The sequence below is a fragment of the Echinops telfairi genome, unplaced genomic scaffold (assembly GCF_000313985.2).
Source record: "Echinops telfairi isolate 266 unplaced genomic scaffold, ASM31398v2 ScPeMD7_7424;HRSCAF=8462, whole genome shotgun sequence".
Taxonomy (NCBI): Eukaryota; Metazoa; Chordata; class Mammalia; order Afrosoricida; family Tenrecidae; genus Echinops; species Echinops telfairi.
In genome coordinates, this window is record NW_022111324.1 from 14,801,287 (window position 1) to 14,817,358 (window position 16,072).

A 16,072-nucleotide genomic window follows, 5' to 3' on the forward strand; every position below is an offset into this window, starting at 1 on the left:
TGCTCTAATTGGGGTCATCGTCCTCAAGGCCTGGTGGGCCAGGATGTGCTCCAGTCTCTCCTCCTTCCCCGTCATCTGCTCCTGTGTGCTCTGGTCAGATATATCCCTCTCCTGAAGCTGCAGATTCAGTGCCATCCTTTGAAATAAATTCTTCTCGGGGGAGGTCTGCCTCCCTTTCTGTCCTTGATGTTTCTGTTCTTTCTGCATCCCCTCCCTGCATCCTAGTTTTGGAGGTGGGGAGTGTTATCTGCACTGTTTATTGGTTTTAAGGATAAAAAAAAAGTTTCCTTTATTTCTGTTTTATCAGTTAGCAATCTCCTAATAGTCTCTGTTCTTTATATGTCATTCTCCTCTTTGTAGTTAAAATTTTTTTTTGATTTTACAGGTTCTTTTTATATGTGATATGGCTTGAGTCTTCATCAAATATTTTAACTTCAACATCCACCCTCTTTGGTATTTCTTCAATAAAGGAGAGAACTCCATTGGCCTAACTCATCTTTTGGGTCTCAAGCATAACACAAGCTCTGGTCTAGGAATGGATGGGTCCATTCCTGTTCTAAATGGGTAGTAGGTATAGGTATATGTGTGAAAGTGGGAGAGAAATGTGAATCTATATATGAGTGTGTGTGTGTGTGTGTGTGTATATATATATATGAGTGGGAGAGCCCAGTGGGTTTCCTTTACAAGTGGCCTTGGTCACGTTAGGCAGTGTATTTGATCTCTGGAATATAGGATCAAATGTCAATCAAATATCTAATGTATAATAATAGGAAAAGCACTAACTTTAAATATAATTGCAGCAATATAAATTAATATTTAAAGAAATGTTCTATAATTGAAACATTAGAAAAAACCGCAAAACTAACTTACTTATCCCTGTAAGTAGCTATTCATTCAGTTTAGTTGTCTTTATATATATTTCTAATAGAAACTAAGTATATCCTTAGATGTTATATGCGATTTTGACAACTATCATAAAATCAAATAGAATGTTCTGACAATATTATGTTTTTGTGATTCAGCATCTATGGATGTGCTTCATTTTATCCAAGAGGTGTTTCTATCTGTAACAGAAACTGTATTTGAAGAAAATTGTGCAAGAATTGAATATTGAAAAAAATGCTCTTTTATGGAAAAATTATTATGAAAATCTCATTTGATTGTGTATAGATCCAAATTTTAATGCATTGGAGTATTTAAAGTCGATTATACCTATAATTTAAAAGGCTGATTTCCTTTGTATATATATTCTCAGCAGTTTTTGTTTGAACTTTTCTAGGAATCTATGGGAAAGAGCTATGATGGGAGAGCCTATGTTATCACTGGCATGTGGAATCCAAATGTACCAATATTTCTGGCACTTAATGAAGAAACACCAAAAGGTGAATTTTCTTAAAAATTTATTATTTGCTTTAAATTTTGATTAGGACAATGCGTTTGATCCTTATTTAAAATGGAGATAGCTTTCTTATTTTGAATTCAAGGTGCCTTTTCATAATTTTTTCTTCTGCAGTGAAAAAAAGAAAGAAAGAGTGGAGACCCAAAGCCCAACAGTAGTCAATTGGACACACCCTGTCAGAAGGGCCCACAAGGAAGAGACAAGCCAGGCAGGGTGCAATAAAGCACTGATGAAACACACAACCTTCCTCTAGTTCTTTTTTTTTTCCCCAAGACAAAATTTCATTTTTTGTCATTAGAAATCAATATTTCACAATATATAATTACATATTGTTTTTGTGATTAATCACTATGCTTTCATTATGTTCAATTTGTAACAATGAAAATACATCCTGCCTATCAGATATGTACGATTCATAACAGTAGCAAAATTAGTTATGAAATAGCAACGAAAATAATCTTTTTTTTCCAATCATTTTATTAGGGGCTCATACAACTCATCACAATCCATACATGCATCAATTGTGTAAAGCACATTTGTACATTCATTGCCCTCATCATTCTCAAAACATTTGCTCTCCACCTAAGCCCCTGACATCAGCTCCTCATTTTTTATCTTCTATCCCCACTATCCCCTCCCTCATGAACCCTTGATAATTTATAAATTATTATTTTGTCATATATTGCACTGTTTGATGTCTCCCTTCACCCTCTTTTCTATTGTCATTCCCCCAAGGAAGAGATTATATGTAGAACCTTCTAATCGGGAAGTTCCCCCTTTCCAACCCACCCTCCCTCCACCGTCCCAGTATCGCCATTCACACCGCTGGTCCTGAAGGGATCATCCTCCCTGGATTCCCTGTGTTTCTAGTCCCTATCTGTACCAGTGTACATCCTCTGGTCTATCTAGATTTGTAAGGTAGAATTGTGATCATGATGGTGAGGGGGAAGAGGGGGAAGGAAGCATTTAGGAACTAGAGGAAAGTTCTATATTTCATCATTGCTACATTGCACCCTGACTGGCTTGTCTCCTCCCTGAGACCCTTCTGTAAGGGGATGTTCAGTGGCCTACATGTGGGCTTTGAGTCTCTACTCCGCACTGCCCCCCTCATTCACAATGATACATTTTTTCTGATGATGCCTGATACCTGATCTCTTGGACACCTCATGATCGCACAGGCTGGTGTGCTTCTTCCATGTGGGCTTTGTTGCTTCTGAGCTAGATGGACGCTTGTTTACCTTCAAGCCTTTAAGATCCCAGATGCTATATCTTTTGATAGCCGGGCACCATCAGCTTTCTTCACCACATTTGCTTATTTACCCACTTTGTCTTCAGCGATCGTATCTGGGAGGTGAGCACACAGTGATAAGATTTTTTGTTCTTTGATGCCTGAAAACTGATCCCTTCAGCACCTCATGATCACACAGGCTGGTGTGCTTCTTCCATGTGGGCTTTGTTGCTTCTGAGCTAGATGGCTGCTTGTTTACCTTCAAGCCTTTAAGATCCCAGATGCTATATCTTTTGATAGCCGGGCACTATCAGCTTTCTTCACCACATTTGCTTATTCACCTGCTTTGTCTTCAGCCATTGTGTCGGGAAGGTGAGCATCATAGAATGCCAGTTTAATAGAAGAAAGTATTCTTGCATTGAGAGAGTACTTGAGTGGAGCCCAATGTCCTTCTGCTACCTTAATACTAAACCTATAAATATAGGCTCATAGATCTATTTCCCCATCCTCATATAAATATATTTGCATATGTACATGTCTTTCTCTAGACCTCTATAAATGCCCTTTGCCTCCCAGCTCTCTCCTCTATTTCCCTTGATTCTCCTCCTGTCCTACTATCATGCTCAGTCCCCACCAGGATTTCAGCACTTCCTCTTTGTTACATTCCCCTTGATCATGCCCTACCAGACCTCCTACACCCTCATCACCACCGATTTGGATCACTTGTTGTTCCCTTGTCCCTGGGTTTGTTAACACCACTACCTTTCTCCCCACCTCCCCCTCTCCCATGTCCCCTGGGAACTCTCGGTCCGTTGTTTTCTCCTCCAGATTATTCATCTATCCTATCTTATTTAGACAGACCTGCGGAGATAATAACATGCACAAAAATAAGAGAGCAAAACCGAGGAACAATATAAAACAAAATAACAACAACAAAAATAAACCCATGACAAAAAAAAGAAAACAATATACAAAAATAAAGAAAAATGTGTAGTTAGTTCAAGGACTGTTTGTTGGCCTTTAGGAGTGTTTTCCAGTCCAGTCTGTTAGGGCACTAAGCCCTGGCCCCAAAGTCCACCTTTGGCATTCCTGGAGACCTCGCTGCTCCATTCCCTTGCTGTTCTGTTGCACCCACTTAGTGTTTTGCCTCGGTGTGGTGTGATCAGATTGAGCGCAATTCCCACACTGTGTCTCCAGTGTTGTCCTCTCTAGGGCTATGGGTCAGTGAGGCATATCATGTTTCATAGTGGGGCCGGCCATGCGGTCCTCTCTGTGGACTGGCTGCTCTGAGCGGGAACATTGTCCTCAAGGCCTGGTGGGCCAGGATGTCCTCCACTCTCTCCTCCTCCCCCTTCACCTGCTCCCATGTGCTCTGATCAGACATGTCTCTCTCCCGTAGCTGCAAATTCAGTGCTGGCCTCTGAAAGAAATTCTTCTGGGGAGAGGGGCAGGTGTCCACATTGTTGGGATTGGGGCCAGCCCCTTCCTCTAGTTATGTGATGCTCTCCACCCACCCACCCCCATGTACACACTACCATGACTCAATTCTATTTTACAAATCTGGCTAGACCAGAACATGTATACTGGTACAGATAAGAGCTTACAATACAGGGAATCCTGAACAGATAAACCCCTCAAGACCAATAAGGGGAGTAGTGATACTGGGTGGGTAAGGGCGAACCAATCACAATAATCATCGTATGGCCCCTGGCATGGACAGCAGAAAAGTGAGTGAAAGGAGACTGTGGTTGGTGTAAGACATGGGGAAAAAAAATCATGAATTACCAAGGGGGAATGAGGGAAAAAATGAGCTGACACCAAGGGCTCAAGTAGAAAGAAAATGTTTTGAAAAGGATGACAACATATGTACAGATGTGTTTGACACAATGGATATAAGTGTGGATTATGATAAGATCTGTAAGAGCCTCCAATAAAATAAAAACTAAAAAAAAGAGAAACCATTATGTGATAAAATTCTCTCAAAAGGACCCTTGGTGGCTCTGTTGGTTAGTTGTTGAGCTGCTAATCTTATGACTCGTGATTCAATCCTACTGTCTGCTCCTTGTGAGAAAGATGAGGCTATCCATTCCTGTAAATATTTGTAATGTCAGAAACTCTCTTCAGGCTTGTGTGTTAGGCCAGATTTTCTAGAGAAGAAATTCCATTGGCTTTCATCTATGTATAAGCAAGAACTTTCTATCAAGAAGTAATTATATATCAAGAGGACATCTAACCCAGTGTAACTCTTGTCCCTAAGTCTGATGCTAGTCTATAAGCCCCACTTAGGACACACATAGCTATATGCTGGTGCTGTAAAAGATGAACTGGAAAGCAGAAGATCACAAGCTAGTGGATCCACAGTTGGTGGGAACATGGCAGGGCACTTGTGTCTGGTGGCCACAGCATTCCAGCAAGTAGGAAAGTGGACCAGAAGAGAGATGGAGGTTCCTAGTTTCCTTAATTATAAAAAGGCCATATCCCCAAGGGGGCATCATCAGTCTGTGGCCTGATTGACAGGTTGTATTCCACCCCTATACTTTCATAAATCTTCAAGTTGACATAAAATCATCTAATTATTATAGGTTGCTATGAATCAGACTCAACTTCATGGCACTGGGTTTGGTTTTAAGTTTCTTATATAGGAAGCATTTGCGTTTTATGTTTCATAAAGAACATTGGAATTATTTTATTTTGGAGGAGAGGAGCTAGCACCCACTGCCCCATTGCCATTGAGCTGATTCTGACTCATAGTGACTCCACTGGACAGAGTAGAACTGTTCCATAAAGTTTCCAAGGGTGTAAATATTTATGGACACAAACTGACTCATTTTTCTCTCACAGAATGGCTGATGGGTTTAGTGATTGGGTGCTATAAATTGTTCGCTTGCTTAGCCACTAATCAAAAGGTTGGAGTTTGAGTCCACCTAGAGCAGTAGTTTTCAACCTTCCCAATGCTGCAACCATTTAACACAGTTCCACATGTTGTGCTGACCCCCTAACCATAACATTATTTTCAGTGTTACTTCATAACTGTAATTTTACTATTATGAATAAGTTGACCCCTGTGAAAGGATCATTCGACCCCCAAAGTGGTCACGACCCACAAGTTGAGAACTGCTGACTTAGACGTACCTCAGAAAGAAGAACCTCAATCGATTTCTGAAAAATTTGGCATTGAAAACCCTATAGTGCTCTTGACATTATAGGGTCACCATTGTAGGAATAGGTTTGAGCAGCAGCTGGTGCTAGTGGTAGAATAGAAAGATATGAAATCTTGATAGCATTTTTCTTGTGAATTTGTATATACTAACAATTTAATTTCTGGCAAATGCCCCCCTTCCCCTTGTTGTTTACCTTGTCATTGTATGTGTAATATTGCACAGGATTTATAAATGTTAAATAGTCACATTTGTTATTTTCTTCACTGTGTTTTATTGTCCCTACTTTATCCAGCTAGAAATTGCCTACATTATTTTGCTTCTCAACCATCTGTAAGTTAAAATATAAAATTTACTTGATGAGCTATAGTTTCACACTGAATGTGTCTCTATTGTCAGCCAACAATTCATATGGAGAAAATTCATTGTTTAGTTTATACCCATAGTAAACCTAGTTAAAGACAGGAAGCATTAGTGAACATTGGTATAGAAATATAACATGTTAATGAAGAACATTAAAAATAATTCTCACACTTCCTTAAAGATAGTATTCGCCAATTTAAAAATGGCATGGATTTGATCACACATCAAACTGTCTGTTCCAAAATTAGGGCTAAAAATAAAGAAGAAAAATAGTGATGATTATATAATAGCTTTTCATATATTAAGAATAAATAATATCACACTCGCAGTTTGTTATTTCTGGAGATAGGCTTACAAATACCAGCATACTTTCTTTTTTATAATCAGTTAGAATGAAAACACAAACACAAAAATGAGAAAAATAAGCCAGTTTCTAATTTGAAGAATAAAATATAAGAATTTCAAAGATAAGTCATTAAGGCAATTTTTACCCATTTTTAATGTAACATAGATCAGTTTCATTTTGCATTTTATCACGAATTTGATTATCAAATAAAAGATCAGATATTTAAAATATTTCCATTAAAATTTAAATATACTCCAATGTTATAGTAGTATAATAATAAAATGTATTTTAAATATAAATATGAAATATAAATTTCATATGGCACGTGAAAATGAGAACATGGTTTCTAAAATTGTAAAGCGTAGTTTTTGAAATAAAAATATATGTAAAAGGTTCATGAAGCAATTAAAGTTTCATTTTTTTCTGCAAGAGTTATATTGACATATAATTCACATACAATTCAATAATTCAGTTACATCAAGAAGATTGTACAGTCTTCACTATCAGTTTTAGAATATTTTCTTTGTTTTTGTGCTCAGTGTTATTAGCTCCCCATTTACCACCACCCCCAGACCTCTCCTGCCATACCCCCAAGAAACCATCAATTCAGTTACTGTGTCTATAGATTAACTATACTGGATTTCATATACTGAAAAACATTAAAAGAAAAATAAAGTTTCATTTTTGTAGAAAAAGTTGCCCCTGTGAAGTAAAATGCTTTATCTTTCCACTGCATCAATATACCCAATTGTATATTATATCCTATATTTAGGGACATTTTCACCCACCCCTCAACATTATTCTCTTTAGAATTTAAGCATTAGGCTGCTAGCCAAAGAGTCAGCAATTTAGACCCATATGTTGCTTGTCTGGAGAATAAAGGCAGTCTTCTTCCATAAAGATTAGATTTCTAGCCTTCGAAGCCCTCTAGGGCAGATATACTCAGTCCTGTTGGGTCTCTTTGAGTTGGAATCTTCTTGACGGCAATGGTTGAGAGGTTAATGAAGTGTAGAGAAGCACGAGGCAGGTATGGTGCATTTAATCCTATTTAGCAAGAATATAGTCATGTTTTTATTGAATTTGACAATAGTAATGAAGTGTAATTGATGAGCATTGTTGTTAGGTGCCATTGAGTTGGTTCTGACTCACTACAACCCTATGACAACAGAACAAAACACTATCTGGTCCTGTGCCATCCTCATAATTTTTCTTTTGTTTGAGCCCATTGTTGCAGGCATTGTGTCGATCTGTCTTGTTGACAGTCTTCCTCCTTTTCATTATACCTCTACTTTATGAAGAGTATGGAGGCATGCTACATAAAGTTTTAAAAAGACATGAAGGCTTCTTTTATTGATAGACTTGATAATTTAATCTTCCTTTTAACAGATATAAATATAGTGGCCTAAGTAAATCTGTATGGCGGTCTCCAAAATGTTCATAGAACAATTCCATTATCTTTTAAAAAAATCATTTTATTGGGGGCTCGTACAATTCTTATCACAATCCATACATACATCCCTTGTGTCAAGCACATAATGTACGTTTGTTGCCCTCATCATTCTCAAAACATTTGCCTTCTACTTGAACCCTCCCTCTCCCCCTCCCTCATGAACCCTTCATAATGCATAAATTATTATTATTTTATCATATGTTAAACTGTCTGATGTCTCCCCCCGCCCTCTTCTCTGCTGTCCATCCCCCAGGGAGGAGGCTATACGTAGATTCTTGTAATCAGTTCCCCCTTTCAACTCCACATTCCCTCCACCCTCCAGGCATCGCCACTCTCACCACTGGTCCTGAAGGAGTCATCTGTCCTGGATTCCCTGTGTTTCCAGTTGCTATCTGTACCAATGTACATCCTCTGGTCTAGCCAGATTTGTAAGGTAGAATTGGGATCATGACAGTGGGGGGAGGGGGGAGGAAGCATTTAAGAACTAGAGGAAAGTTATATGTTTCATCGTTGCTACCCTGCACCCTTACTGGCTCATCTCCTCCCCACAATCCCTCAGTACGGGGGTGCCCAGTTGCCTACTGATGGGCTTTGAGTCTCTACTCTGCACTCACCCACCTTTACAAAGATATGATTTTTTGTTCTTTGATGCTTGATACCTGATCCCTTCGACAATTCGTGGTCACACAGGCTGGTGTGCTTCCTCCATGTAGGCTTTGTTGCTTCTGAACTAGTTGGCCGCTTGTTTATCTTCAAGCCTTTAAGACCCCAGACGCTGTATCTTTTGATAGCCGGGCACCATCTTCTTCACCACATTTGCTTATATACACTTTTGTCTTCAGTGATTGTATCAGGAAGGTGGGCACCCACTGGTATGAATTTTAGTTTTTTGATGTCTGATAACTGGTCCCTTCTGCACCTCGTGATCAGACAGGCTGGTGTGCTTCTTCCATGTGGGCTTTGATGCTTCTCAGCTAGATGGCCATTTGTTTATCTTCAAGCCTTTATCTTTTAAGTCCATTTTTCCATGAACTTTTTGAAGCTCTGCCATGTATACATATGCAAGAGAGTATATGCCCCACCAAAAAAAACCCAAATGGAAAAAAGCTCTGCTAGGTGGAGCTTTCATAGTGCATTTTTCCTGCTAGGTGAGTATCAAACAACTCACTCTGAGTTAGTGCTCCCAGTGGTGTCACCTGGGAAGGCTCTCTCTGGTCACAGTGAATTTTTTCGTAAAAGTAGTTTCGCTGGAAGTTGTGTGTGTGTGTGTGTGTGATGGCCTATTTAAGAGAACAGCATGTGGTTGTGAAGTTTTATTTCCTCCTTTGGGAAAAATGCCACAGAAAGTGTTGTGATGTTGAACACAGCTAACAAGGACAGTGCTATGGGAAAAACTCAGGTGTATAAGTGGTTTCCTTGTTTCAAAAAATGTGACATGTCAATTGATGACAAACCTTTTTCTGGACGTCCGTCAACCTCCCAAACAGATGAAAATGTCTACTTGTAGTGCATTTGGAGTTACAAGGTCAGACTGTTAATCAAGGATTTTATTTAGAGGTTCTGTAAAGATTGCTTTTGTGTGTGACAAAAAAGACCTGCTTTGGCACACCTGGGTCTGGTTGTGCCACCACGACAATATACCTGCTCACACAGCCATCTCAGTGTGCCAGTTTTTGGCAAAAACCATCATGCTTCTCTTGCCTCACATACCTTACTCATCTGACCTCACTCTGTGGACTACTTTTTTGTTTCCATGAATGAAGAGGGGCATGAAAGGACAGATACTTGTTTATGTAGAAACAGTGAAGGAAAAAAAACGGAGGGAGGTGCTGTCAGCCATCCAAACAGTTGACAAATGTATTAAGTGTAATGGAGAGTATTTTGAAGGTGATAAGGTTGTTTAGTAAAAAAGTTTAAATATGTAGCTTAAAAAAAAGTCCGTTTTGGGGGGGTACCCCCTCATATATTTACATGTAATAAATGATAAAAATGATATGAAATAACTAAGGCACAGATTCCCAAACCCCAAAGAATCTCAAACAGAATAATAAGATAAAATTAACTCCATATTTTGATCCATCATACTGAAGGGGAATAAAACCAGTAGGCAGTGCTCTTTTGTTGCTGGCTGCCATCAAGTTGGTCCCTGATTCAAGGCAACTACTTGTGTAACTCAAGAGAAATGCTCCATAGGGTTTTGTAGACTACAACCTTTGTGGAAGCAGATTGCCAGGATTTTTCTCATACAGAACTTCTGGGTGGAATCAAACCACCAAGTTTTTGGTTAGGTTTTATTGCAAAATGCTTGTGCATCCTAGGGACCATGGCATTGATCTAGATGATTCTAAATTGAAATTAAAGTAAATCTAAGAATAAATAAACATTTTAAGTAATAACTGAAACTTGTCGGGTAACATTATACTGTGCTATGTATTGGTAGCATAATGGTGAGAACAAAATATACTGTCTTCATAGGGAGATGTTAAGCCTAGTATAGGGTATCAGAGAAGAGAGCATCTAATGTAGATAAAACAAAAACAAAACAAAAAACCTCACGGATATTAAGGCCATCATAATTCTTGGTGAACCCATTTATGTCAGAGTACAACTGTATTCCATAGAGTTTTAGTTGGCTGAGTTTTTGGGTCTAGAATTCCAGATAAAAAATAATTCTTTTATATGATGTGCCTCTGGGTAGACTTGAACCGCTAACCTTTCATTGTCAGCACCACCCAGGACCATATTTATTTAAACTATGTAAGATTTCCAAGAAAAATATGTTGCATAAACTGAGACCTGAAGAACAGTGGATAGTTCCCAGGTAGGACGAGAAAGGGAATATATTTAGCAATCGGAATAATAAATGTGAAGTCTCAGAAAAAGCGAGCCAGTACTTTAGGTGAGTAATAATAAATTGTGAGGTGGGTACAGAATGGGAATGTCCAGAGATAAGGCTGGTGAGATCATCAGATGCTAGATAATGAAGGTCATTAAGAAGAATAGCTAATTAATAAATATGTGTGATACTGGTTTTCATATTAGTGAATTTATGAACTCCATGATGTAGTGTGACTTTTAGTTTGAAATATTTTCTTTATAGTTCTAAGTGTAGTTTATTATTTCACTCACTTATTAATCAAATTATATTTAAATACAGCAATTGGTATGAAGAAAAATGTGATATAGACCTTGACTTAGAGAGCATTTATACCCATTTATTGAATAGAGAGTAGATGCTTTCTGCTTCCATGAAGAGTTACAATCTCAGAAACCAAAATTTACAGTCTCCTCTACCTTTTAGAGTTGTTGTGAGTCGGAACTGATTCGATAACAGTGGGCTTTGCATGTTTTGATTGAATTGGATTGAGAAAAATCTTTTTCTGATTTTAGATTTCATGATATACTTTTGACTAAAGGCTACATGTATATTTTGTACCTAACATGTATATTTTCTACCTAACTGTCTATTACATTTTCTGTTTTAGATAAGCGAGTGTACATGACTGTGGCTGTGGATATGGTTGTCACAGAAGTGGTGGAGCCTGTCCGCTTCCTCCTGGAGACAGTAGTCCGTGTGTACCCTGCAAATGAGCGATTTTGGTATTTCAGCAGAAAAACTTTCACGGAGACTTTCTTCATGAGATTGAAACAGGTAGGATTATTTTGTTCTGTTCATGTAGTAACATAGACTTTTCTTTTTCAATATATACTTTCTTTCTGCCTTTCTTAAGATAATAGGTTAAGTAAAAATAAAATTTAGTAAAAAGCCTCAATTAATTGAATGATGTTCATACACAACCAATGAAGTATTATTTACAGCTACATCTAAGCAATGTTAAAAACAAAACAAATATAACCTTGCAATTTTATTCTATAAATTTATAATGCATATCTATAACATTTAGACAGACTAAAATATTGATTTTGAATATAAAAGGGCTTTTCTGCCTTTTATATACAATTATTCACAACACAAAAGACAGGGCACAGTAATACCATATGCTTTAAAGTTATAATGAAAATTTTTTTCACCTGCCTAATTGCTATAATTATTTTTACTTATTTGGTTAATCAACATTATGTGACTATTGTTTGTCATAATTTGTAAGGTTATAAAATTATTTAATATTAAATGAACAAAATTAGAGTTTTATACCATCCTTTTTTTTCTTTCCTGTTTTTTTAAAATCATTTTATTGGGGGCTTGTACAACTCTTATCACAGTCCATACACCCATTATATCAAATGGACATGTACAAATGTTGCCTTCAAGAATTTCAAACATTATCTTTCTTCTTGAACCCGTTGTTATTAGCTCATCTTTATTTCTTCCCTTGCCTATTCTGCCACCCTCTCAAACCCTTAATATTTTATGTATTGTTATTATTATTCATACATATCTTACACCACCCATTCTATCTCTACACCTACTATCCTGGTGTTCGTCCTCCTCGAGGGGGTTTATTCCACCATCATTGTTATCCATTGTCCCTTTCCCTACCCTCCTGGAATCGTTACTTCCATTACCGTTTCTGAGGAGTTCGTCTATCCTGAATTCTGCATAACGAAAGCTCTCATCTTGTCCCGATGTATGTACACTGGTCTAGCAGGATTTGCGAGGTAGGACTGAGATCATAATAGTGGGGGGCGGGGATTAAAGAACTAGAAGAGTATTGTGTGTTTCGTTGGTGCTAAACTGCCCTTGGATATATCTTCTCTTCCATGCGGCTCCACTGCACAGGGAATGTCCAGTTGTCCACAGATGAGCTCTGGGTCTTTACTTTGACCCCTCTCCTCACCTCGATAAGGTTGTTTATTTTTGAACTTCAGATGCCTATTCCTGTGGAGACCTCATGATCCCACAAGCTGGTGTACTTCTTCCATGTGAGCTTTGTTGATTCCCTGCTAGATGGCCGCTTGTTTGGCTTCAAGCTTTTAAGCCCCCAGATGCTAAATTTCTTAATAGCTGAGTACCATATGCTTTCTTTACTTTTGCTTATGTACCCAGTTTGTCTTCAGCGATTGAGTCAGGAGGGTGGGCTTCACCCAGTACCACATTATCAGAACCAAGTGTTCTTGTGTTGCAGGAAAACTGAAGTAGAGGCCTAAAGTCTGTCCACTATCTCAGTGTGTTGCCATATAAATATATGTACATAGACCAGCACCTCAATTTTTATGTATTATTATATTTACATATGTACATGTCTATGTTTACCTCTATAAATAGTTTTGCTTACTAGTTTTTTTCTTCTATTTCCTTTTACCTTCCTCCTGCCTGACTATCATGCTCACCCCTCATTTGCCTCTCAGTAATACCTGTTGGCTATATTACAGTTGCTCCATCACCTCTAGGAATTCTACACCCCTCTTGCTGTTAATTTTAGATCCCTAGTTGTTCCCCTGTCTGTGCCATTATTTGCTCACTGCTCCCTTCCCCCAGCCTCCTCTTTCCACTATCCATGCCCTCCCTCCCCTCAACCATTGGTCCCATTGCTTTCTCCTTGGGCTTGCTTCTTATGCCTATCGTATATAGATAGAACAAAAATAACAAAGACAAGACCCAAAAAATCCTAAAACAATCAAAGAAGAAAAAAGAAAGAGGAAAAAAATCCCCAATTATGCATAGTTTGTTCCAGATCTGTCTGCTGACCTTTATGACTATAAGACTATCTCTCCACCAGTCTGGTGGGGCTCTGGACACTGCTTCACTTAAGTCTGAAGTCTATTTTCAGGATTCCTCCGGGGCTTCGTGACTTTGTTCCCATTGCTGGTGTGTTATGTTCCCTTCATGGTTCTTCCTTCTGTGAGGATTCAGACCGAACTCATTCCCTGCACTGTGTCCACATTATTGTCCTCCATAGCACTATGCTCTAATGAGGGGACATCATGTCTCAAGCTGCTGTCGGCCCTACAGTCCTCTCTGTGCCTTAGCTGCTCCAAACAGAAACATCTCATCCTCAGGGCATGGTGTGCCCGAATGGGGTCTAGTCCTCATTCTCTCTCTTTTCTTTTTATTTTTCTCCCATGTGGGCAGGACAGGCTGGCTCCACTTCCTAGCCTATAGCTTCAGTGTTGTCCTCTAAAGCATATTCTTCTAGGAAGGGTGTCAGCATAGGTTGGATTTGGGCCAACCTCACATTTCTCTTTGTTAATGCAGCTATGTTGCCCTCGAGACTTGGTGCACCATGATGAGGTATGCACTCTCGCTCCCTTTCTGTGGAAACATAAACATAAACAATACTTTCCTTGTGGGTAGATTAGTGCCCTGTTCCTCAATGCCATCATTTTTTTGTCCTCTCACCCGATTTCCACCTTCTTTATGTTGGGATGCTGTGTGCATCCTTGGATTTGATCTGTCACCCACCTGAGTGCCTGTAGCTCTACCCATAAATTATATAGTAAGGACTTTTGTTTTGTACCCACTGTGCAGAGTGATCTTACCTTAGCAGACCCCTGTTGTATTTGTCCTTTTGTGCTTAAGTTCAAGTTAAATTTGTAGGTAAGTTGGAACAGGAGCACATTGTTCTTACTGAGCCTTACTTCAGTGCAAGAGAAGGCCTCAAAACCTTTCCAAAGATTTAAAAGCTTCACTGTAGCAAGTGAAAGTGATTATGATGAATAATTTATTGCAAGTAGGGCTTGGTTCAGTTGTTTTAAAATAATGGTTAATTTATATCACATTAAAGGACAAGTCAGAAAAAACAAAGAAAGCAAAATAAAAAACCGAAAAAAGAAAATGAAAGACAAGTTGGAGCCTTGGTGACGTAGTGGTTAAGCGTTAGGGTGATAACGACAAGGGCAGCTGTTTAAAACCACCAGCCACTCTGTGGGAGAAAGATGAGCTTTCTATTCCCATCAAGAGTTACAGTTCTAGAAACTCACAAGAACACTTCTAACCTGTCCAATAGGGTCCCTAGGAGCAGTAATTTACTCGATGGCAGTGAGGAAAGAACAAATGCCTCTTGTTTATAAGTTGGATATTCACAACCTGGGATTGTCTGTACAATGAAGCTACTTATTTTTGTATCAGAAAGAAAAAAAACACCAAATCTTGACATGGTTCAGTTCAGTTTCACATACTAGATGCTTTGAAATTACTGTTGTTTTTATGTTTCATTAAATTATTAGACTGTGGTTTAGCACAACTGTTATTCCTGTGTGGACTAATTTTAAACATTCTTTATATCATTTTCTAATGAAAATTAGATGAGCAATATTTGAAACTTTCATCTCTGGAGTATCTTTAAATATTTTGCTATGATATTTTCTTTTCCTTTTGTTTTCAGTAGTTTAGTTGTTATGACTGTCAGAGGTCCTGTTTATCTAAGCTAAAGGAATAATTATATTTGCATGACAGTGAGTAAAGTATCTGCATAGATAGTATCATTTTTGTAGTAATAATTAATGAATTATTATGATGTCAGTTCTACCAGCTAGGGACATGAAAGACATTTTTTCTTTTCTTCAAAGTCTAGTATTCTTGCTTATCTTGCTCCCTACTCTTATGTATTACACAAGCTGGGTTTTTTTTCTTACTAAATTCTTTCTTTTAAAAACTGTTGGTGTTGAGTGACTGTGAGTGGTAAGTACCATGAGAATTTTTTTGAGTAGCTAAATATTGTAACTAAATATTATAACAAAATGTGCAAGGACCTGGAATTAGAAAACCAAAGTGAAGAACATGCTTAGCATATCTGAAACTGAAAACTCAAAAAATTCAAGCCTTGAATTGCAAGTTTGAAAGATTCTATAGTCAAAATATTGAATGGTGCAGGAAGCATCAAGAGAAGATGGAAAGAATAAAAAGAATCACTGTACCAAAAATTCAACAGCCTACCATTTCAGGAGATCGCATATGAGCAAGAACCAATGATGTTGAAGGAAGAAGGTCAAATTGCACTTAGATGTCTTAGCCAAAAACAAGGCTCCAAGAATTGATGGAATACTCATTGAAATGTTTCTTCAGGAAAGCTGATGGTGCCCGGCTATCAAAAGACATAGCGTCTGGGGTCTTAAAAGTTTGAAGGTAAACAAGTGGCCATGTAGCTCAGAAGCAACAAAGCCCACATGGAACAACATATCAGCCTGTGTGATCACAAGGTGTCGAACGGATCACTGAAGACAAATG

The 16,072-nt window shown here is 38.3% G+C and overlaps 1 protein-coding gene across 3 annotated transcripts in view; it reads left to right on the top strand.

Moving 5' to 3' along the window:
* RABGAP1L (RAB GTPase activating protein 1 like) overlaps positions 1-16,072 on the top strand; it is an 812,491-nt gene that overhangs the window by 141,313 nt on the left and 655,106 nt on the right. For all 3 annotated transcript variants that reach the window (XM_004706718.2, XM_004706719.2, XM_045297897.1), the window contains exons 9-10: positions 1,280-1,382; positions 11,430-11,596. In XM_004706718.2, coding sequence (XP_004706775.1) covers positions 1,280-1,382; positions 11,430-11,596 — 270 coding nt within the window. The remainder of the gene's footprint in view (positions 1-1,279; positions 1,383-11,429; positions 11,597-16,072) is intronic.